This window comes from Malaclemys terrapin, chromosome 1, assembly GCF_027887155.1.
Source record: "Malaclemys terrapin pileata isolate rMalTer1 chromosome 1, rMalTer1.hap1, whole genome shotgun sequence".
Classification (NCBI taxonomy): domain Eukaryota; kingdom Metazoa; phylum Chordata; order Testudines; family Emydidae; genus Malaclemys; species Malaclemys terrapin.
In genome coordinates this window covers 332,943,943-332,963,813 of record NC_071505.1, presented here as the reverse complement: position 1 = coordinate 332,963,813, position 19,871 = coordinate 332,943,943, and the positions used below count along the sequence as shown (strand labels likewise).

Here is a 19,871-nt window from a genome sequence, read left to right as displayed (position 1 = left end):
GTGCTCTGACAGTGATCCCCACTGGTGGCTGTGGCCATCCTTTGGGCCAGCTGGTGAGAACCCTCAGCCTCCTGCCCCTCAGAATCTCAACAGTGATTGGCTGAACTAGGGGTCTAGTGACAGGAGGAGACGCAGGACTTTGTTGTTGTTCTTTTAAGATCAAGCAAATAAGTCATAATCAATCAGATGCTTGATGAATTTTGCTGCTTCTCTCCATTAATTGTCTCTGAGCAGTTCATGATTCTCTTTAATATTCTAGTTCCTCTAAAATACTTGCTGAATAATAACTGTGAACAGTTGTTGATCTGAATCTCATTTGAGATCACTTTATTCTGGTCATTCAGTATATGAAATTCAAGATTGATGGTTAGTTTCAAAGTCAGGACTATTCCCAACTCTGCCACTGGCAGTGTGACATAAGATAAGTCCCTTCACTTTTCTCCACCTTAGTTTCTCCCTCTGTCAATTAGGGATAACAATCCTCTTATACCTACCTCATGGTGAGTGGAGGTTGGGAAGCTGTGAAGATCTATTTGAGAGTGTCACTAGTAGCAGTAATATGATGATGATGATAATATGAGATGTCTTATCATATTGAGTCATGGCAGATTATGACGTAATGCAGTAGAACCCCGTTTATCCAACCCGCCATTATCTGGCTTTCCATATTAACGGAATAACCAGAGCACTCAGGTCCAGGCGATTTCTCCTGTGGCCACAAGATGGTGCTGAAGTCTCACACCTTCCTATTCTCCAGATAAGCTGAATTTTTGATTATCTGATCTGGCTCCAGTTCCAATTAGATTCAATAAACGGGGTTCTGCTGTATAATAGCTGAAATATTCTATTTTATTTGTATTTTATTATTTTTAAATCATTAAGAGGAGCAACTACTTAGCCCAGACTGAATCATCTCATCTAGTTTTTTTAGATCCAAGTGTCTGTTCTTTTTGTGCGATGAGACAATGTAACAGTATGTGACAAATAGGAGATGCTTTTGTTTTGCAAAAAAATATTTTTGCAAAGAATTTTCATCCAAATCGATTTGATTTCAAAAAACATATTTATTTTAATCTTGATGGGATTTTCCAACAGAAAATTGTTTCAATGAAAAATTTCCCACCATCTCAATTCCTCAGCTCTATCCCTGCCTCTGCAGGGTTTGTTGTCTGTTGGTTAGAGCAAGAGTGAGAACTGTTGGCTTTTCTCTCTGGCTCTGCCATCACCTTGCTGTGTGACGTGGGGTAGGTCATCCCCCTTCTCTGTACCTCGGGGTCCCGATCTATCCGATGGGAAGAGGGACACTTCTCTAACTCCTGGCCATAGTGAGTCTGGGTGAGATAATGGGCATAAAGCACTTTGTGGAGGAGAAAGGATTGTTTCACGGTGTTGAGCACCAAGGCATTCTAAAATTTGCTAAAATGTCTTGTCTAGAGAAACAAGAAATGGTTGGGGACAAATTTTAACCATTGGTTCCTGGCTTAGCATTTGTTGCTTTAACAAACCAGGTGCTATACAGCAGTTCTCTTCTGAGATCCTAGAAGAAGAATATCTTCACATCCATTAACAAGATTGATTCTCTTTAAAAAGGGGAACAAAGAGTACCCGGCGACATACAGACTAGTCAGCCTCACTTTGGTACCTGGAAAGATACTGGAACAAATTATTAAACAATCAGTTTGTAAGGACCTAGGGTTATAAGGACTAGTAAGCATGGATTTGTCAAGACACAATCATTCCAAACCAACCCCATTTCCTTCTTTGTCAGGGTAACTGGCCTAGTGGATTCGGGGAAGCAATAGACATGATAAATCTTGGTGTTATTAAGGCTTTTGACACTGTCCTATGTGACAGTCTTATAAGCAAACTGGGGAAATGTGGCCTAGATGAAATGACTATAATATGGGTGCTTTTGAAAGACCATACTCTAAGAGTAATTACTGATGTTTGGCCGTCAAAATGAAAGAGCATATCTAGTGGGATTCTGCAGGGGTCAATCTGGGTCCAGCATTATTTGATATTTTCATAAATGAAGTGGAGAGTATGCTTATAAAATTTGTAGATGACACCAAACACTTTGGAGCACAGGATCTAGAAATATGCTAATTTCTGAAAGCTGATTCGCTGATCCTGAGAGAGCAATCCGTATATAAGGCCAACAGCCAGCAGGCTGAACTTGTAGGGTTTTGGGGTTTTGTAGGGAACAGAAGCCGCAAGATACCTGCAAGAAGAAGCAGCAGTGGCAGAATTATAAGGTTGCCGTAGCAATGAGCAACTGCCTGCCAGGAAGCTACCTTAGCAGCAGCAATGAACAAGCAGCTAACCACCTCAGATCTGGCAGATAATGGCTGCAGAAGCCACAACCCCCTGAGACAACATTGACACCAGCTTTCCTGTGACAGAGCAGAAGTATCCCTTTCTATAGAGCAATCAGAGGGATTGTGAAGAGAGTGTAAGTCTAATTTTCCATCTCTTATTATGAAATACTTGGGTGTGTCTGTCAATAAAGCTGGATGCCTGTGTCTTGAGTGAAATCTCTCCTACCCATCCTGCGACTGGCCGATCATTCACAGGATGTTAAATATTAGTGTTAAGTAAATGTTTTATTTGGTGAACAGGGTGATGATTTCTTATATATAATGGAGATATCCCATCTCCTAGAACTGGAAGGGACCTTGAAAGGTCATCGAGTCCAGCCCCCTGCCTTCACTAGCAGGACCAAGTACTGATTTTGCCCCAGATTCCCAAGTGGCCCCCTCAAGGATTGAACTCACAACCCTGGGTTTAGCAGGCCAATGCTCAAACCACTGAGCTATCCCTCCCCCCAATATGGGGGAGGGATAGCTCCCTCCCAATATGTGGTCTATGGAGGCCACATATTGTACATTGGTCAAACCGGACAGTCTCTACGTAAAAGAATAAATGGACACAAATGAGACATCAGGAATGATAACATACAAAAGCCATTAGGAGAACACCATAATCTCCCCGGATATTCCATAACATTTAAAAGTAGCCATCTTTCAACAAAAAAACTTCAAAAACAGACTTCAAAGAGAAATTGCAGAACTAAAATTCATTTGCAACTTTAACACCATTAAGTGGGGCTTGAATAGGGACTGGATGTGGCTGGCTTGATATTCCATAACAGATTTAAAAGTTTTATAGTTGTTGGAGTGAAATAAACTCTGATCTCATTTACACACCCGTCTCTGAGGAACTCTCCACAGGAACCAATCTGACACTGTCATGCTCCTGTACAAGACGGGGGAGGGTCACAGAGCTTCTTTCTAAGCAAAATACTCACCAGGGCTGCGTTCAGCTGAAATAAGGTTTGTTACACACACCACCACCTAGTGGTTCAACAGTATAATATAGTTTAGCATTCTATTACACAACCCACTCTACTCACAATGGGACACACACACACACTAGCTCTCCGTCTAGGGACTTCCCCACAGAGACCATCAGACAGCCAGGTCACCTTTAAAGAAACCTCCAACCATCTTCTTCCTCACAGACACATCTCATATGTCTCTTTAGAGCAGGGGTGGGTAAACTTTTTGGCCTGAGGGCTGCATTGTGTTTCGTAAACTGTATGAGGGCTGGTTAGGGGAAGGGGTTATGGGCCGGCACCCACCTCCTATCTACCCATCTGGGACTCCTGCCCCATCCAACCCCCCCTGTTCCCTAATGGCCCCTCTGGGACACCTGCCCCCATTCAACCCCCTGTTCCTCCTGACCACCATCCACCCCGAACTCCCCAGCCCTCTATCCAATCCCCCCTGCTCCATGCCCCCTTACTGCACTGCCTGGAGCACCGGTGACTGGCAGCGCTACAGCCGCGCTGCTTGGCTGGAGCCGGGCCACGCTGCTGCCTCCACCACGCAGCGCAGAGACCAGATCAGGCCAGGCTCTACAGTTGTGCTGCCCCAGGAGCTCACAGCCCCTCTGCCCAGAGCATTGCGCTGGCGATGAAGAGAGTGAACTGAGGCTGCAAGGGATGGGGAACAGCGGGGGAGGGGCCGGGGGTGAGCCTCCTGGGCCAGGCAGGGCCGGCTCCAGGCAGCCCACCAAGCTTGTGCTTGGGGCGGCACCTGGAGGGGGGCGGCGCGGTGCTCCGGCTCTGGCCGCTGGGGAAAGCGGGGCCACGGCCGGGGCTCGCCGCCCTCCCCCCGTGCTCTGGCCGCCGGGGACAGCGGAGCCCCGGGTGGGCTTGCCGCCCTCCCCCCGGGGCTCCAGCCGCCCCCCCCGCCGCGCTGGGGGGGCGGCCGGAGGCTTTTTTGCCTGGGGCGGCAAAAAAGCCAGAGCCGGCCCTAGGGCCAGGAGCCGTGCAGGACGGTCCTGCGGGCAGGATGTGGCCCACGGGCCGTAGTTTGCCCACCCCTGCTTTAGAGAGACCCACATCCATCCCCAGCTACCTCCCTACCCCACTCAAAGACACCGTGTTACACACCCAACACACTGCCCTCCTCCCCCACTGCCGGCCAGTTGCAAAACGGGAGGGTTTCTATACGTGTCGTCACACCTGACCTCTAAGACCTACACCTTTCACAGACACCCTGACACTGCCCTACTCTCTCCCTCACAGACTCCAAATACCCCCCCAGAAGACAGTCTTCCTCCCCCACTGACAGACACCCAGCCCCCGTGGTCGCGAGGGGAGGAAGTGATCAGCACAGGAAGTGTACACTGTTTCTATAGCAACCCTTCTGCTGCAGGCACCAAGGCAGGCACAGAGAGGAGGAGGAGGAGGAGGAGGGGGTTGAGTGAGGAAAGGCTCCCTCCTGGCTGAGTAACCAACATGCCTACCAACGCTGCTGCTGCTTCTGCCACTCCAGCTGGTGAGCCTGGCTCAGCTCCTGCCCCTTCCCAGCACATAGGATGCAGCTTCATCAAGGGCTGGAGCCAAAGGGTTAATGACTTTGGGGGAGGCATGGGGGGTGGAGGGGGAGGTTATTTTGAATGATCCTTCCTCCCCACCCTGATCTGTGTAGACTGGAAGCCGTACTCCAGCATCGGGTAATGTCATGTCATAGCACAGGGATGTCACTGCATCGGGTTTATCCTGCCAGGCAAACTTAAAAATGTGGTTCTGGCCTGGCCCCGGGGTGTCAGGACACCTGGGTTCTAGTCCTGGCTGTGCCATTTTTGACTCACTGATAAATGGGGCTCACTGAGGTTCCTGATTAAAGTCTGCAAGGGGCTCAGACAAAGAGGTTATGATTGCTGTTATCATAAGCTCTTTCCTTCTGTGCACTCTGAAACACCCCCTTAGAGGTTCAGTGTGGCTGGTTTTTTTGTTTAACTAATTAACAAAAAAATTGAAGTATCAGCATTGTTTCTCCTTCACAGGGTTCAGAATGAAACTATTGTTCAGTTTTTGATTTTTTTTTCTGATTTTTTTTTTACCTCAAGAATGGTATTGAAATTTTCACCAAATTAGTTATTGATTTTTTTTGTTTCCTGAAAACTTGATTATCTGTTAATGAATAATTTCTATAACCACTTTGATAATGGTTTCAATAAAAAATTCAATGAAATGTGACAAATTGGGAGGGTAGCTGGGAAGTAGTACAGAGTTATTGGGCATCTGGAATACCTTTACCCTTTCAGGTTGCAGATCTCAGTATATCTGCAGTTTTAGAGGGTCACTGTCCATTCCATAGAAAATGGGGAGTGCAAACCTCTCCCTCTTCACCAGTTAGGTATTTCCAAGAAACACCACAAGTCAAAATTCACTATGTTTGACAGCCCTTCTGTGTGTTTGTGTTATGGAAAAGATTATTTAACCCAAACTCATTGCATTGACATTGTCAAAGTGCCTACATGTTCTTCTCATTGAATACAGTAGGTCAGATTCTCAGCTGATGTAAATCAGTATAGTTCCATTGAGGTCTGTTGGATTACTGTCCTAATGATACTGCTGACACTGTTTCTGAAAATAAACAAACAAAAATAAATAAAACAAAACAAAACAAAAAATCCCCTAAACCCACAAGCCAAAAATAACCCCCCAAGATCTTTGAGACCTGGACCATCTTTTTGTTCTGTGCTCGTACAGTACCTAACACAGTGGAGCTCTGGGTCCACAATTGAGACTTCTCAGTGCCACTGCAATACAAATAACTAAATAGCAATAATATGGGGAGCTCGCGAGAGGAGAACACTTGTTAGGGACATTCATGCACTTTTTACATAAATTGCTTGGTGCTTTTCCTAATAATACTTAGCTTGTATACTCTTTAGCATCTCAAATTGCTTTTCAGTGTTGAGTAAGCATTATTATTCCTACTTTGCACAGGGAGAAATTGAGGTACAAATAGGTTAAGGCCCATATTCTGAAACTTGTGTGATCTGTAGTATTGGACCCTGTATCTGTGAAGATCCTCATCACCTTGGCAAACCTAATGAAATAACACAATACTGCACTCCGATACCAGTGCTGTGGAAGATGATTTTTTGTTGACAACTTATTAGCCATTTTGGGTTAATTTTAAACTTAGCTGTCTGAAGTTAACTATCTAAAACCATACATGGTCTCAGACCAGGCCATTATTTAGGTTTGCAAATTTTGCCCCTAAGTGACTTGCCCAAGGTCACACAACTAGTTTGTGGAAAAGCCCAGAAGAGAACTGATGTCACCTGATTCCCACTCCAGTGCCAGATTCTCTGGATGATGCTGTCTGTAAATTTACAGCCTGATCCTACATCACCAAAGTCATTGAGACTGTTTGCCAGAAGCTGGGAATGGGTGACAGAGGATGGATCACTTGATGATTACCTGTTTGGTTAATTTCCTCTGAAGCACCTGGCACTGGCCACTGTCAGAAGACAGGATACTGAGCTAGTGGGACCTTTGATCTGATCCACTATGGCCGTTCTTATGTTCTTAGAGTGTTGTCACAGACGTCAATGGGAGCAGGATGTCAGGTCATAATAACAAGCTGATGGCTACCTAAGAAATGCCATAGCTATTAGTAATAGCGAGCCACACAGGATGATTAATAGAGTAAGTGTAGCCTAATGGATTCTGCACTGGACTGGGTTCTATTCCTGGCTCCCCTGCTGGGTGACCTTGGGCTTGTCTCTGTGTCTCAGCTTCTCCATCTGTAAAATGGGGATAATGATGCTTACCTCCTTTGCAAAATGCTTGGAGAGCTGCTAATGACAAACACTATGTAAGAGCTAAGCATTATTACTGGACAAAGAATCACTCTCTATAGTAGTTGTCATTCTGGTATCAAAATGTAGTAAAGGATAACTTGATGTTTCAGTAGGTTTGACGGTGTGATAAAGATTCTCACAGACATAATGTCCAGTCCTACAGCCCTTATTCTGAAAAAGTTCATATTGGCTACTAGGGATGGGGAGTTTCGTCAGAGTAAAGATCAGGTTCATCATATTGCTGTTAAGCATCTTCAAAACTAATATACCTTTCCATATCAGCATCTTCTGATTCATTCTGTGTTTCATGTCCCCACAATGTATCCGAGTGGTTAATGACCCTTTGTTATTCTTCAACAGCTGTCAAGAAGAAGCCAAATTATGCTAACATACATGAGGCAGTGAAAGCCGGTGATGTAGAACAACTTGCATCAATGGTAAAAAGCGGAGCCAGTATTAATGAGGTGGATTTAGTCCATAAATTTACACCTTTGCACTGTGCAGCACACTCTGGAAGCCTGGAGGTAAAACTTTTTTTAGATCTAGGACACAACAAGGTTCCTATGAATCAATGCTTTCCTTCTCAGGGGACTGAACACAAGCTTGCAAACTCATGCTGATCTGACTGAATCAATAATCTCTTTGTCTATTTATTACTTAGTAAATCCATTCAGCACTAGTAAAGCAGGAACTTATCATGATGAATATACAATTTAAATATGATGCAGAAATTAATCTTATTTTTCAGTTTTCTAGACTTATTGTGCCTTTTCCATGCCTTAGGCATGTTACGTGTATTCAGCGTCGCAGGATTTCATAGTACATTACAGAACAACCCAGAGGAGACTTTCCCAGTCCTAACATAGGCTCCATTTATAGTCTTCCTTACAGACTCATGCCTTCCTCCATCCCTCAAGCAACCCTATTCAGTCTGCCTCCCCGTCACTTCAGGGAAAGCCCAGGGAAATATGTAACATTTACCGCAGGTCCTAAAGGTAATCAAATCTGAGCGCTGGCCAACTAGATGAAAAGTGAATTTAAGAGCCATTGATTCCATCTGCGAACTGTGCCACCAACCCAGTTCCCTTTGATACCAATGGAATCTTAGTCTGAGTACATCAGGTGACTGAAGAAGGACTTGACAAGACTGTAACCATTTAGGGGTTTACAGGTCAAAATCAACACCTTAACTATTTACCCATAAATTAGTCGACAACCCCTGCACCAGTGTTATGAGCTTCCAGAGATTAAAAACTGGGCTGCCACATTCTGAACAAGCTGTTGTATCATCTTGTAACCTCATGTGAAATGCACTGTAGCAATCTAACCTTGAAGCGACAAACGCATGGGTAACTATGGTAAAAGCCATATGCCAAAGGAAGCTTCTTGCTAAATGCAAGTAATAAGAAATACATTGCTGCTTTCCACGTGTCCAGAAACCAGCAGGGAGCTAACAAGACCCCCAGGTTTTGGTCTTTAGAAACAAACTGTGCTAATATCTCATCAGTCTGGGCTGTTCCTATAACTTCTGCCATTTTTCCAATGATCCCCCCACCCTGTAAGTCAGGTTGTGGTCTTGTTTGGGTTGAGTCTCATCTAGCCAACCTTCACCAATGCCCCAGTTATAGAGACAACAGAGGAACCAGTGATGGAGCCTGGCTTAAACTGCTGCTGGAGAAAATGTTGTACATCTAACAAAGAAAGTTTTATTTGATGCTCTGGAGAGCATCTAGAGCTGCTGGAAGTGACCACTAGAGCACAAAATACCTCTGAAAGTGAGGATGGGAGTAGAGAAAGGGTACCACAAGTCCAGGGAGTCTAAACAGAAAAATGTAGGAAGACAAAGAGTTGATTTTTTTTCTTTGTTTGCAATAAACATAATTAGAATTGTACAGAAGGATGTTTGTGCCCATTTCTCCAATTTTTAAATTTATCCTTCCACTTTCATAGTGGAAAGATACATTACACAAATAGCCCTATAGGTTACATCTTAAATCTTTTAAAATTGAAATGTAAAATTACATAAGCCATACTGTAAGATCAGTAAGGTATGCTTGGGTCCACTTTAGTAGGCTAATGGTACATTTCTTGGATGGATGAAGGAATGAAGCTGTAGCTTTCTAATGCAGCTACAACTTACTAATGCATTCCCTGTTGTGGCTTATTGTAATAATGAAGAATTCCGATAATGCTTTGAAACGTAATATCAACTGATATTTGCAGTGAATTCCCTATTAGAACTGTATACTGGATCCATGATAATTACCTATATTTAAAACAAATGTGAATGTCTTTGTCTTTGATTTGATTGGTAGTGTCTTCACTGGCTGCTTTGGCATGGGGCTGATATAACAGCTTTAGCTATAAGAGACTGGACAGCAGCTCACCTTGCTGCTATCAGAGGTCATGATGCTTGTATGCAGGTAAGTGTAAATATTTACATCAAAAGTAAATAGGGCAGATCCTCACCCATTGTGGAACTGTGACAGTTCACACCAGCTGAGGATTTACTCCAGTGTCCTGAAAAGAAGTGGTAACAAAGATTCATACTGTACACTATGGTGGGGTTTTCAAAGCTGTATAGGATATTTAGATGCCAACTGGACATCTGTATCCCTTAGATCAGTGGTTCTCAACCAGGGGTCCAGGGCCTGGGGGACCGCGAGCAGGTTTCAGGGGGTCCGCCAAGCAGGGCCAGCATTAGACTTGCCGGGGCTCAGCTCAGAAAGCCGAAGCCCCGCCGCATAGGGCTGAAGCCTGAGGCCTTGAGCCCCACCACCCAGGGCTGAAGCCAAAGCATGAGCAGCTTAGCTTCATGGGGGCCACTGTGGCAGGGGGCCCCAGGCAACTGCCCTGCTTGCTGCCCCCTAATGCCGGCCCTGGCTTTTATATGCAGAAAACCAGTTGTTGTGCCACAGTTGGGCCCTGGAGTTTTTATCACATGTTGGGGGGGCGGCTCAGAAAGAAAAAGGTTAAGAACTCCTGCCTTAGATGTGTTTGGAAACCTCAGCTAGATATTTTCAGAATTAGAAACATGTCTGATTGTAAATAACACACAAGATAGATCTACTATACATTATTATTATGTTCTTTATTGTTTGTATAGTGACAGTGCCTAGAATCCCAGTCAGGGACCAAGACCCCATTATACTAGCTGCTATACAAACCTAGAATGCAAAGATGGTCTCTACCTCAAAGAGTTTATGATCTAAATGTAAGGCAAGACACAACAGGCAGATAGAAGACAGAGAGATGGGGCACACAATATACTCCACTCATCACTATGAGAGAAGACAACATCCATGAACTCCTTCCTACTTCACTCAGAAGTTACCCTGGGTGACAGTATAAAGTAATCCTCCCAGGCGACATTTGCTCTTTAATTTTGTAAACTGAATTTCTGCTTTGTATTTATTTAGGCCCTTGTAATGAATGGAGTAAACTTAACAGCTCAAGATGACCGAGGATGCAATCCGTCACATCTAGCTGCAGGCCATGGACAATCATACACTTTACAAACCATACTCCGGAGTGGAACGGTGAGGAAATTTTATCTTCTGAGGGGATTTTTCTTTTTTTGGGGGACACGGCACACTTGCATTATATCATTACAACTCCTACAGTAGGGCCAAATCATGGTATACTTTTGCAAACAAAAACTTCCATTGATTTGATGGGACTTAGGACTGTAGGATTTGACATGTAGTTTAGTTATTATCTGTGCGCTATTGGTGAGAGCATATTTAGTTTAAATTAATGTTGTTTATTATGAGGCATATAAGGAAAATGATCCAAGAATTTAAAAAGAATGAATATTTTGGAAAAGTAGAACATTTCATTAGCTGATAGTGACAGTTAAATAGAGATCAGAAGCTTTTATTATGATCTTTTTCAATCTTGATATTTTTTAGCTTAAAAAAATACAAATTTATATCTAACATATTGTGAGCAGCAACATGGCGAGAGTATGTCAAAAATGTTATATATATATATATATATATACATGTGTGTGTGTTTTAATTTTTTAAATAAAACAAAAAAACATAGGGGAAGTATTATCTATATGCCTATAAATGGGAATCATTTGTTCATAGCATCTTTCTTTAAAGTAACTTAAAAGTTTATATAGGTTTTCATAACTGTTTTGGTCACCTACTATAAATACCTGATTTCTATTTACAAATGTGATCTCTGATGTACATGTTGTTTCTACTGAAACATAAAGGAACGAAATAAATGAACCTGCTTCTTTCATTCTAGGATGCAAATGTTTCAGATAGGAATGACTGGAAGCCAGTTCATTATGCTGCTTTTCATGGCCGCTTGGGTTGTTTGCAGCTTCTTATTAGATGGGGAGCTACTATAAATGACGTGGATAACAATGGAAATCTTCCAGGTACCTTGGGGTGGGGAGGGGGGGAAGTCTACAGCTCTAACTTTTGGCTTTTAGTTGCTCTGTTATGTGAATATTTAGCATATGAGAAATCATCTACACTAGCAATATTTGCTAACAGATTTCACACAGTTGCCACAGTTATCTTCTAAGAATTGGGGGAATTTATGTTATCTGTAACACTGATGCCTGGTAATTGTTAGCTAATGCTGACTTCTTGTAATGGCAACCAGTGATGAGTTTCATCAAACATATTCTATGGCACTTTCCCATTCCTATAGCCCAAGTTGCAACTATTGGGCCATATTCTGAACTCGGTGACACTGGAATAAGTTTGGAGTACCCCAGTGACTTCAAAGGAGTTATTTCCGATTTACATTTGACTGAGATCAGATTCTGGCCCATCTACTTTTGTCCCAATTCTGTCTCTTCATCCAAGTCCCATTCTCATCAAGTACGAAGTTTCAGTCTCCATTTCTCAGGTGTCTCATCCTAGTGCCAGTTTCCTTGCCCAGCAGGTCCTAGGACTTGTCCAGATGAACATTTAATGCACAGTATGCTGGGGTGTAAATTTGCGTCGCACTAGCATGTTGCATACTCACTGCCCATATGGACTCTGCTGCTGCGCACTAAAAATTCCCTAGTGCACTATGATCTGCTCTGCTTTGAAACAGAAGTAGATCAAAGCGCATTAGGAACTTTTTAGAGCATGGTGGCAGGGCTTACACGGACAGTTAGGGCATGGCAGGCAAGTGGGAGGTAGATTTACGCTGCATCTTGTCACTCACTGTTCGTCTAAAAAAGCTCCAAGTCTCACCCCTTCATTGTAAAGAAATGATTTTTCTTTACAATAATGGACTTTACAGTGAAATATTCCATTTTTCTGTCAGTAGCATACCTGTCCCAGTTTCCCCACAATGTCCAGTTCCCTTGTCCAGCTAGTCCCAGTCTTCCATCACCTGGTCTTCCTCTGATCTGTCTCTCTCCCCACGCAAACCTCCACTCACCCACCCCACACACATTCCCACTGGCTCCCTGCTCTTAGTCCCAGTCTTCCATCACCTGGTCTTCCTCTGATCTGTCTCTCTCCCCACGCAAACCTCCACTCACCCACCCCACACACATTCCCACTGGCTCCCTGCTCTTAGCCCCAGTCTCCCTCCCCAGGCGCCTCATCAAATATCAGTGTCATCCCCTGCCAGCTCCTTTTCCCAGTCTCTTGGCCCAGCCAATCTTCGTCTCCCCTCCCAGGCTCCTTGTCCCAGTCTACTCCTCCTGCCCTTCTCCAGATCTCGTTCTTGTCCCCTCTGCATTTGAATCAGGCAGTTTCCTCTTGTACCTTGCCTTGGCCCAATGATGGGGAGTCACTGAGAGCACAGGAGAAACAGTCTCCCAGTTCTCAGTTCAGGTATCTGGAGCCAGAATCCTCATGGCCTGCAGCAGCCCAGAGCTGCAATTGCAGGGAAAGTTCTGCTCAGTCCTGGATGGGAGCATGCCCAGTATGAATCTTCAGGGAACTTAGCTGCTAAAATCTAAGAAGTCTCTACTGAGCATGTGCAAACTGCGATTTTTCAGAGGCTTATAACTTGGCCAAATTCGGGGGGAGGAGGGAAGCGGAGTGGTTAGAACAAGGCAGGGATGGCAAAAGGCATATCCTGACACAAAGGCCACCCACCTGCCTAATTTCAAATTCCTGCTCCAAAGTGTGGGAGTGCTAGGCCTTTTCAAAGAAATCCTTAACCGAATTTTTTAAATGGGCAAAACAACTTAATTTGGCTGAAATTAAATTACAACAACAAAAAATCAGCCTTAGGCAGATTCCTGGCATGGAAAATTTCAGCCTAAATGGTTAAAGTTCGGCAAAGTTATAAGCAACTGAAAACAGGATCTTATAATAAGAAGTGTCAGGCCACCTTGATGATAGGGAATAGGCAGTGCTATCAGCCCCACCTACAATATCATAATCTGTACCTAACATTAAGCAAATATATGTTAAACGCACCTCTCCCTGGGAAATTCTGCAACTGCTTGGGTGAAATCCTGACTCCGCTGAAGCCAATGGCAAAACTCTCATTGACTTCAATGGAGCCATGATGTCCCCCCCTGAATTCTGGCCTTATGCAGCAGGCATTTTGCTGCAGAGCCTCATAGAATTTGCATGGAGTGGAAGGCTGTGCTTAGTTTGTTAGTTTGTTCCTTTAGTTTACACATGGCAAGAATTTACTTATATGAAATACATTAGTGGTGCTTGAACTGGTATAATATTTTAGCTATTATGGGGTAATAGGATTCTTAATTGAAGAGAAATGATTTTTCTTTACAATAATGGACTTTACAGTGAAATATTCCATCTTTCTGTCAGTAGCATATCAGCCATATTATACAGAATATTTTCATGCAGTGACATTAGGTAACTAATAAGTGTTTATTTGACATTCAGTTCCTCCTTCCCCTTTCCCACTGATGGGAATGGAAAATACTACAGTTTATAATGCAATGAGCATAGGTTTTGCACTTCCATAGCTCATTTCATTATGCCTGTCAACACTCTTTACAAATATTATATAATTAAGCCTTACAGTACCTTGTAATATCAGTAAGGTGACATGTAACCCACCAATACAAAGGAGCCACCTTTGGAGTAGAACACAGCAGCTGTTGTACACAGCAATACTATACAACAATTCAGGACAGAAAAGGAATAGGAATTCTGTATAGAGATGAAATTATAGGGGAAATTTATAGAAACAGTGTAATTACTTGCTACTTTATAGGACCTTTCATCAACAGACCTCAAAGTACTTTACAAAGGAACATAAGTATTATTATTCCCAGCTTATATATGGGGAAACTGAGGAACGGGGCAGTGACGTGACTTGCTCAAGGTGTCCCATCCGTTGGAAGCTTGCTGCCTCCACCTGAACTAGAATTTGGCTAGGACCGGGGTGGCCCATACAAGGAGCTGCATATTAACTTCTGAAGAGCCGCATGTGGCTCCGGAGCCACAGGTTGGCCACCCCTGAGCTAGGACAACAAGATTAAACTTCTATTCTTACAAAAAGTGCTAGGGGATCTTGAACAGCCATAGGTGATCGGGATTCAGGCTGGTGTTCATCCAAAAGATGGCATCCCCGATAACACATTGTCCCAGTGGCTGAAGTAACCTGTCTGATCGCTCACATGCCCCAGCCCTGTGGGGAGGGAAGGATGGCTGGATCATCTCAGCAGTGGATCTTCCATTTCTCTCTGTCACTAGCCAGCCTCCTTCTGCCTCCTTTGCATTGCGGTGCTGAGCTCTGCACTGGGCAAGGTGTGAGCATCTCTAGTCCAGCCTCTTGGAGTTCTGCCCCCACTTTTCATGCAGTGGTACATGCCTGGAGAGCCTCCCCAGCTGTGTGTGTGGTGGGAAGGGGGCTGGATTTGGGTCTCGGTGGTATTAGCAAATATATCTGAACCAGAATAATTATGAACTGTGTTCCTAGGATGCTGTGTATCTCATGCTAAGCTTTATTGTGGAAATCTACTACTAGTAAAAACCCATGTTCCTTTACATGTGGGAACTGTCAGAAACAAGATGCATGTTCTGTTAAGGAATGTTACATGTAAATTGCTGCTAGGTACATTAGGACAAACTGTTTGTGGCATTATGGTCTGACACTATTTGTACTCTTTGATTGAATAATAGTGTTATTTTTTATGGTTGGTCTTCGATGTTTTTAGAAAAATAGATATGAAATTAGATTAATCTTCTGCTTGTTGTAAATAACTACACTATGCATGTAAAATATAAATAAGGTGAATTAAGCTCACACTTTGGAGCAGGTTTGAAGCTGCTCTCTGGACTGGTGAGATATTAATCCTCACATTTATGTACTGTGCTGTTTTGTCTTTGACTAATAAAACCTGAATAACCCTCAGTTAGCTGACATCAAATCAAATCCGACTCTAACAGTAGGCTTTGAACAGTAACCACAACTTAGCCAAGTAGCTCTTCGTTTGGCAGGTGGCTGTGCTTCGGTTTAATATTGCCATGTTCTTCCTTTGTGCATTAGCTCATCTGGCAGCAATGGAGGGCCACCTGCATTGTTTTAAGTTCTTGGTTAGTAAAATGACCAGTGTGTCTCACACCTTGAAAGCCAGGAATGACCATGGGGAGACCCCAAAGGACTTGGCACAGAGGTTCTATAAGGATAATATTGTGCAGTACGTCGACAGCGTGGAACATGAGAGAGATCATCCAGAAGAACAGGAAAGTGAGTAGGAGCCTGAAAAGCTTCCGAGATGCTAGCTTGTAAAACAGAAAATGCCACAATGCAAAAATAACTCTGTAGAAATGATTGATACAAATGACCTGAGCAGCAGGTGATTCTAATGAACAGAAGGTGATTCTAACTTTCAAGTGGAACTGTGTGTATAATCAGTGTGAGAAACAGCTGAACCTTCCAATAGTTGTTACCTTTATTGATATTTAAAGGCCTAGATTTCCGATTGTGATGCTACATATGTGTCATGTCTCCGATTTTCTCATAATGAAAACAAACAGCAAAACCATGCTATGCAGTCCTTTTGCTTTAGTTATACAAAGCTGTTCATGTTTCTCTTAGAATCTGACACATATTCCAATGTCCACAAATTTCCAGGCAGTTACATATTTAGGACCAGATTTTGATTCACTTATTCATGTTGAGTTATACCTTACTCTGGCAATAGTCCCACTGAAATCAATAGGACTACTTGATAAGTAAGGCATTATTCAAGAGAGAGGATAGCAGAAGCTGGTCCATTATGATTATTCTGAAGGGAAGACTTGCTTGATTTTTCAAGCCCTCATTCCATATCTATTAGTCTTTTCTTAGTATTAATCATATCAACTAACAAGAAAAATCAAAGTGCCTCAATGGATAATTTTTCCACCAAGAAAAATTAAAACATTGTATATCCTACCTAGGACCGTTGACTTGAAAATAAGGAGACAGCTTCAGTTTCCAGCATTATTAGTCCATTAAATTTCAACCAAAGGTCTATTTATTACTACAGAAATGTGAAGTGAATCTCTCTGTAGAGCTATAAGATGCCTGTAGCCAGTAGCCAAGACATGCTTAGCGAAGCCTGTGATGATAATGCTATGTTCTGCAGCCGTGTTTCAACCAATTAAGGGTGCATTAACCTCACTAACAAGTATGATATTTCCATGTTTAAATTATTATTTGGAGAGAGAAACTATGAAAAGTGAGGTGAAAAAATAGCTTGTTTGCCTGCTTATTGGAATTATCGGCATTTGCTTGGAATCATGTCTGTTCTATTTTTCAGATTTAGCATTTCCAGCCCATGTGGCTGCCTTCAAAGGGGACTTGGTGACGCTTAGAAGATTAGTGGAAAGTGGAATCATCAATATTAATGAACGGGATGAAAAGGGATCCACTCCCATGCACAAAGGTCAGTAATTAGGAACTGTGTTGCAGCTCATTACTGTTTGTTATTGACTTGTTCACTTACTTATTTAAGTGGCTGCTCATCAGGTAAGCTTCATGAACTACAGCATCTCATTTTCCCAAGGGCTCCAAAGGGCAGCCAGCAGAGATTATGCAGCCAAAAAATGAATATTTGGTGGTCGTCAACTTTTGTATACATCACAAGTGAATGTCTAGGTTGCTACTGCTGCATCACCAAGGATAGCAAGATGGTGCAGTGCACCCTCCAATCCCCTAATCATGCATTTCCTCACCATGTTTGATCGTCTTCATCGTTGCCCTGCAGTCAGTTGTGAAGATTGAAGTAAGCCAAATTTCTGCATTGTGGCAGCCACTCTGGTCATTCCATCAGCAGCCTATTACGTCTAGTCCAGGATCTGCATCCCAGGTTGCAAACAGCTGGATGTAAGTGTGATATATCTGGGTACAATCTAGACTATATGAGCAACTGTGCCACCCTTGCCCTACAACCTGGGGTGCCTTAAAATGCCTTGATGAAGGAGTTCCCACATCAGCTGCTCACAAAGCCTTCCAGAATGCAAGCCACACCTGAGTGTTTGCGTGTAACTGCAGCCTGCCAGCCACATTTGGCTCTCACCAGCCTTGGTTATACCGCAGGGTGACCCCAACACACTCCCAGTCTTAGATTTTCACCCAGGAAATTTCAGCCCTCTCCTGGGCAATACAAGTTTATATAAAGTTTGTTATTTTTTTAATAGAAATAATATGTATACAACTTACCACCCGAAACAGAGTTTCCTAAACATACTGGATTAGATGAAACAACAGAACAAATTTATTAACTACAAAGAGAGAAATTTTAAGTGAGTACAAGTAATGAGGCATAAAAGTCAGAAATGGTTACAAGAAACAAAGATAAAATGCCGAGGTCTAACTTAACCAACTATGTTAAATTCAAAGCACAGTTTTCTCACCACATGCTTTCAGCAGTCCAAACTTCTTAGGTCAGGACCCCTTCTCCCTGTATCCAATGAATGTTTCCTTTGTCGCTTCAGGTGCCGTCAATGAGACATGCAGGGAGGGAGAGAGGGGGGTCCTTGAGATATTTGTTCCTCCTTTTTATAGTTTCTGTCCCCCTCTTGAAAAACCTTTCCAGCTGGGTACCAGAGACAAAAAGCCTATGGGAAAGGATGTTCCCAGCTGCTTTTTCCTCACCTGTTTGAGCTTCCTTTGTTTCCCTTCCTGCTTTGGGACTCTGTTTACTGCTTAAATGCAAATTAAACAGAGCACACATTCCTTTGTTTGAGACAGACCTATGTGCCAACCTCAGTATGGAACATGGGTTAACACCATATAGTGGAATCTTATAACTTCACATACAATGTGGCCATCCACATTTTATCAGGACAATAATGACCAGCAAATTAGGAGTTTCAAATGATACCTCATAAGGCATACTTTGTACAAAGATTATTACAATAGTGTGTAGGGTGTGAATACAGGGGTGCATTCTCCCACAGTAAGTTACATCCATTTTGGTGGTCCATGCAGGCATAGGTGGGAATTGCTTAAAAATGAGAATAATCAAATTGAAGTCTAATCTAATCCGTTTAGATGCAACCTGTAGAAATATTGTGTACATAGCTATGGAACTGTACAGTACTGTGAACTGTTGTTACTCTCTAAGCCAGGGGTAGGCAACCTATGGCACGCGGGCCGAAGGCGGCACACGAGCTGATTGTCAGTGGCACTCACGCTGCCCGGGTCCTGGCCACCGGTCGGGGGGCTCTGCATTTTAATTTCATTTTAAATTAAGCATCTTAAACATTTTAAAAACCTTATTTACTTTACATACAATAGTTCAGTTATATATTATAGACTTCTAGAAAGAGACCTTCTAAAAACGTTAACATGTATTACCGGCACGCGAAACCTTAAATTAGAGTGAATAAATGAAGACTCGGCACACCACTGCTGAAAGGTTGCCGACTCCTGCTCTAAGCACTTGGACACTATGGTGATGTGCGTTATACAAAACCACATGATAGACATACGGTAGTACACTCTAGAGGACTATGATGCCATATATTCAGGACTATCTAACACATTGCTTTGCAGCAGAGTGATGCAGGAGGTGTGAGCTATTTTTTGCAGTTTGCCGTTAGAGCTCGTCAAAATTTTTCTAATTTTGAAATCTGAAGACAAAGAGGGATTTTTTTTTGTAAGACTTCCATAATTTCCCTCCCTTTTTTGACCTTTATAAGGCTGGTAGAAAAGTAATTACAGTTTTTTTAAAAATTGGGGAAAAATATAAAACAAGTTGTCAACATTCCCCCTCCAGTTTTTGAATACTGGCAGACTGCATCATTTCCTCACCAAGCATTACATCTGATACTGAAGTTATGGGAAATATTTTGGCCTACCATGTTGCATTTGTCATAAGAACATAAGAATGGCCCTACTGGGTCAGACCAAAGGTCCATCTAGCCCAGTATCCTGTCTACCGACAGTGGCCAGTGCCAGGTGCCCCAGTGGGAATGAACAGAACAGGTAATCATCAAGTGATCCATCCCCTGTCGCTCATTCACAGCTTCTGGCAAACAGAGGCTAGGGACACCATTCCTGCCCATCCTGGCTAATAGCCATTGATGGACCTATCCTCCATGAATTTATCTAGTTCTTTTTTGAACCCTGTTATGGCCTTGGCCTTCACAACATCCTCTGGCAAGGAGTTCCACAGGTTGACAGTATGTTGTGTGAAGAAATACTTCCTTTTATTTGTTTTAAACCTGCTGCCTATTAATTTCATTTGGTGATCCCTAGCTCTTGTGTTATAGCTAACACACTTAGGGATGCGACAAATCCACACCTGAGTGCTC

General features: G+C 43.0%; 1 protein-coding gene across 2 annotated transcripts in view; it reads left to right on the top strand.

Moving 5' to 3' along the window:
* Nucleotides 1-4,779: 4,779 nt before the first annotated feature.
* ANKRD42 (ankyrin repeat domain 42) overlaps nucleotides 4,780-19,871 on the top strand; it is a 32,021-nt gene continuing 16,929 nt past the window's right edge. For both annotated transcript variants that reach the window (XM_054017267.1, XM_054017257.1), the window contains exons 1-7: nucleotides 4,780-4,844; nucleotides 7,528-7,691; nucleotides 9,483-9,590; nucleotides 10,587-10,706; nucleotides 11,428-11,563; nucleotides 15,613-15,813; nucleotides 16,871-16,996. In XM_054017267.1, coding sequence (XP_053873242.1) covers nucleotides 4,805-4,844; nucleotides 7,528-7,691; nucleotides 9,483-9,590; nucleotides 10,587-10,706; nucleotides 11,428-11,563; nucleotides 15,613-15,813; nucleotides 16,871-16,996 — 895 coding nt within the window. In that variant the 5' untranslated portion in view covers nucleotides 4,780-4,804. The remainder of the gene's footprint in view (nucleotides 4,845-7,527; nucleotides 7,692-9,482; nucleotides 9,591-10,586; nucleotides 10,707-11,427; nucleotides 11,564-15,612; nucleotides 15,814-16,870; nucleotides 16,997-19,871) is intronic.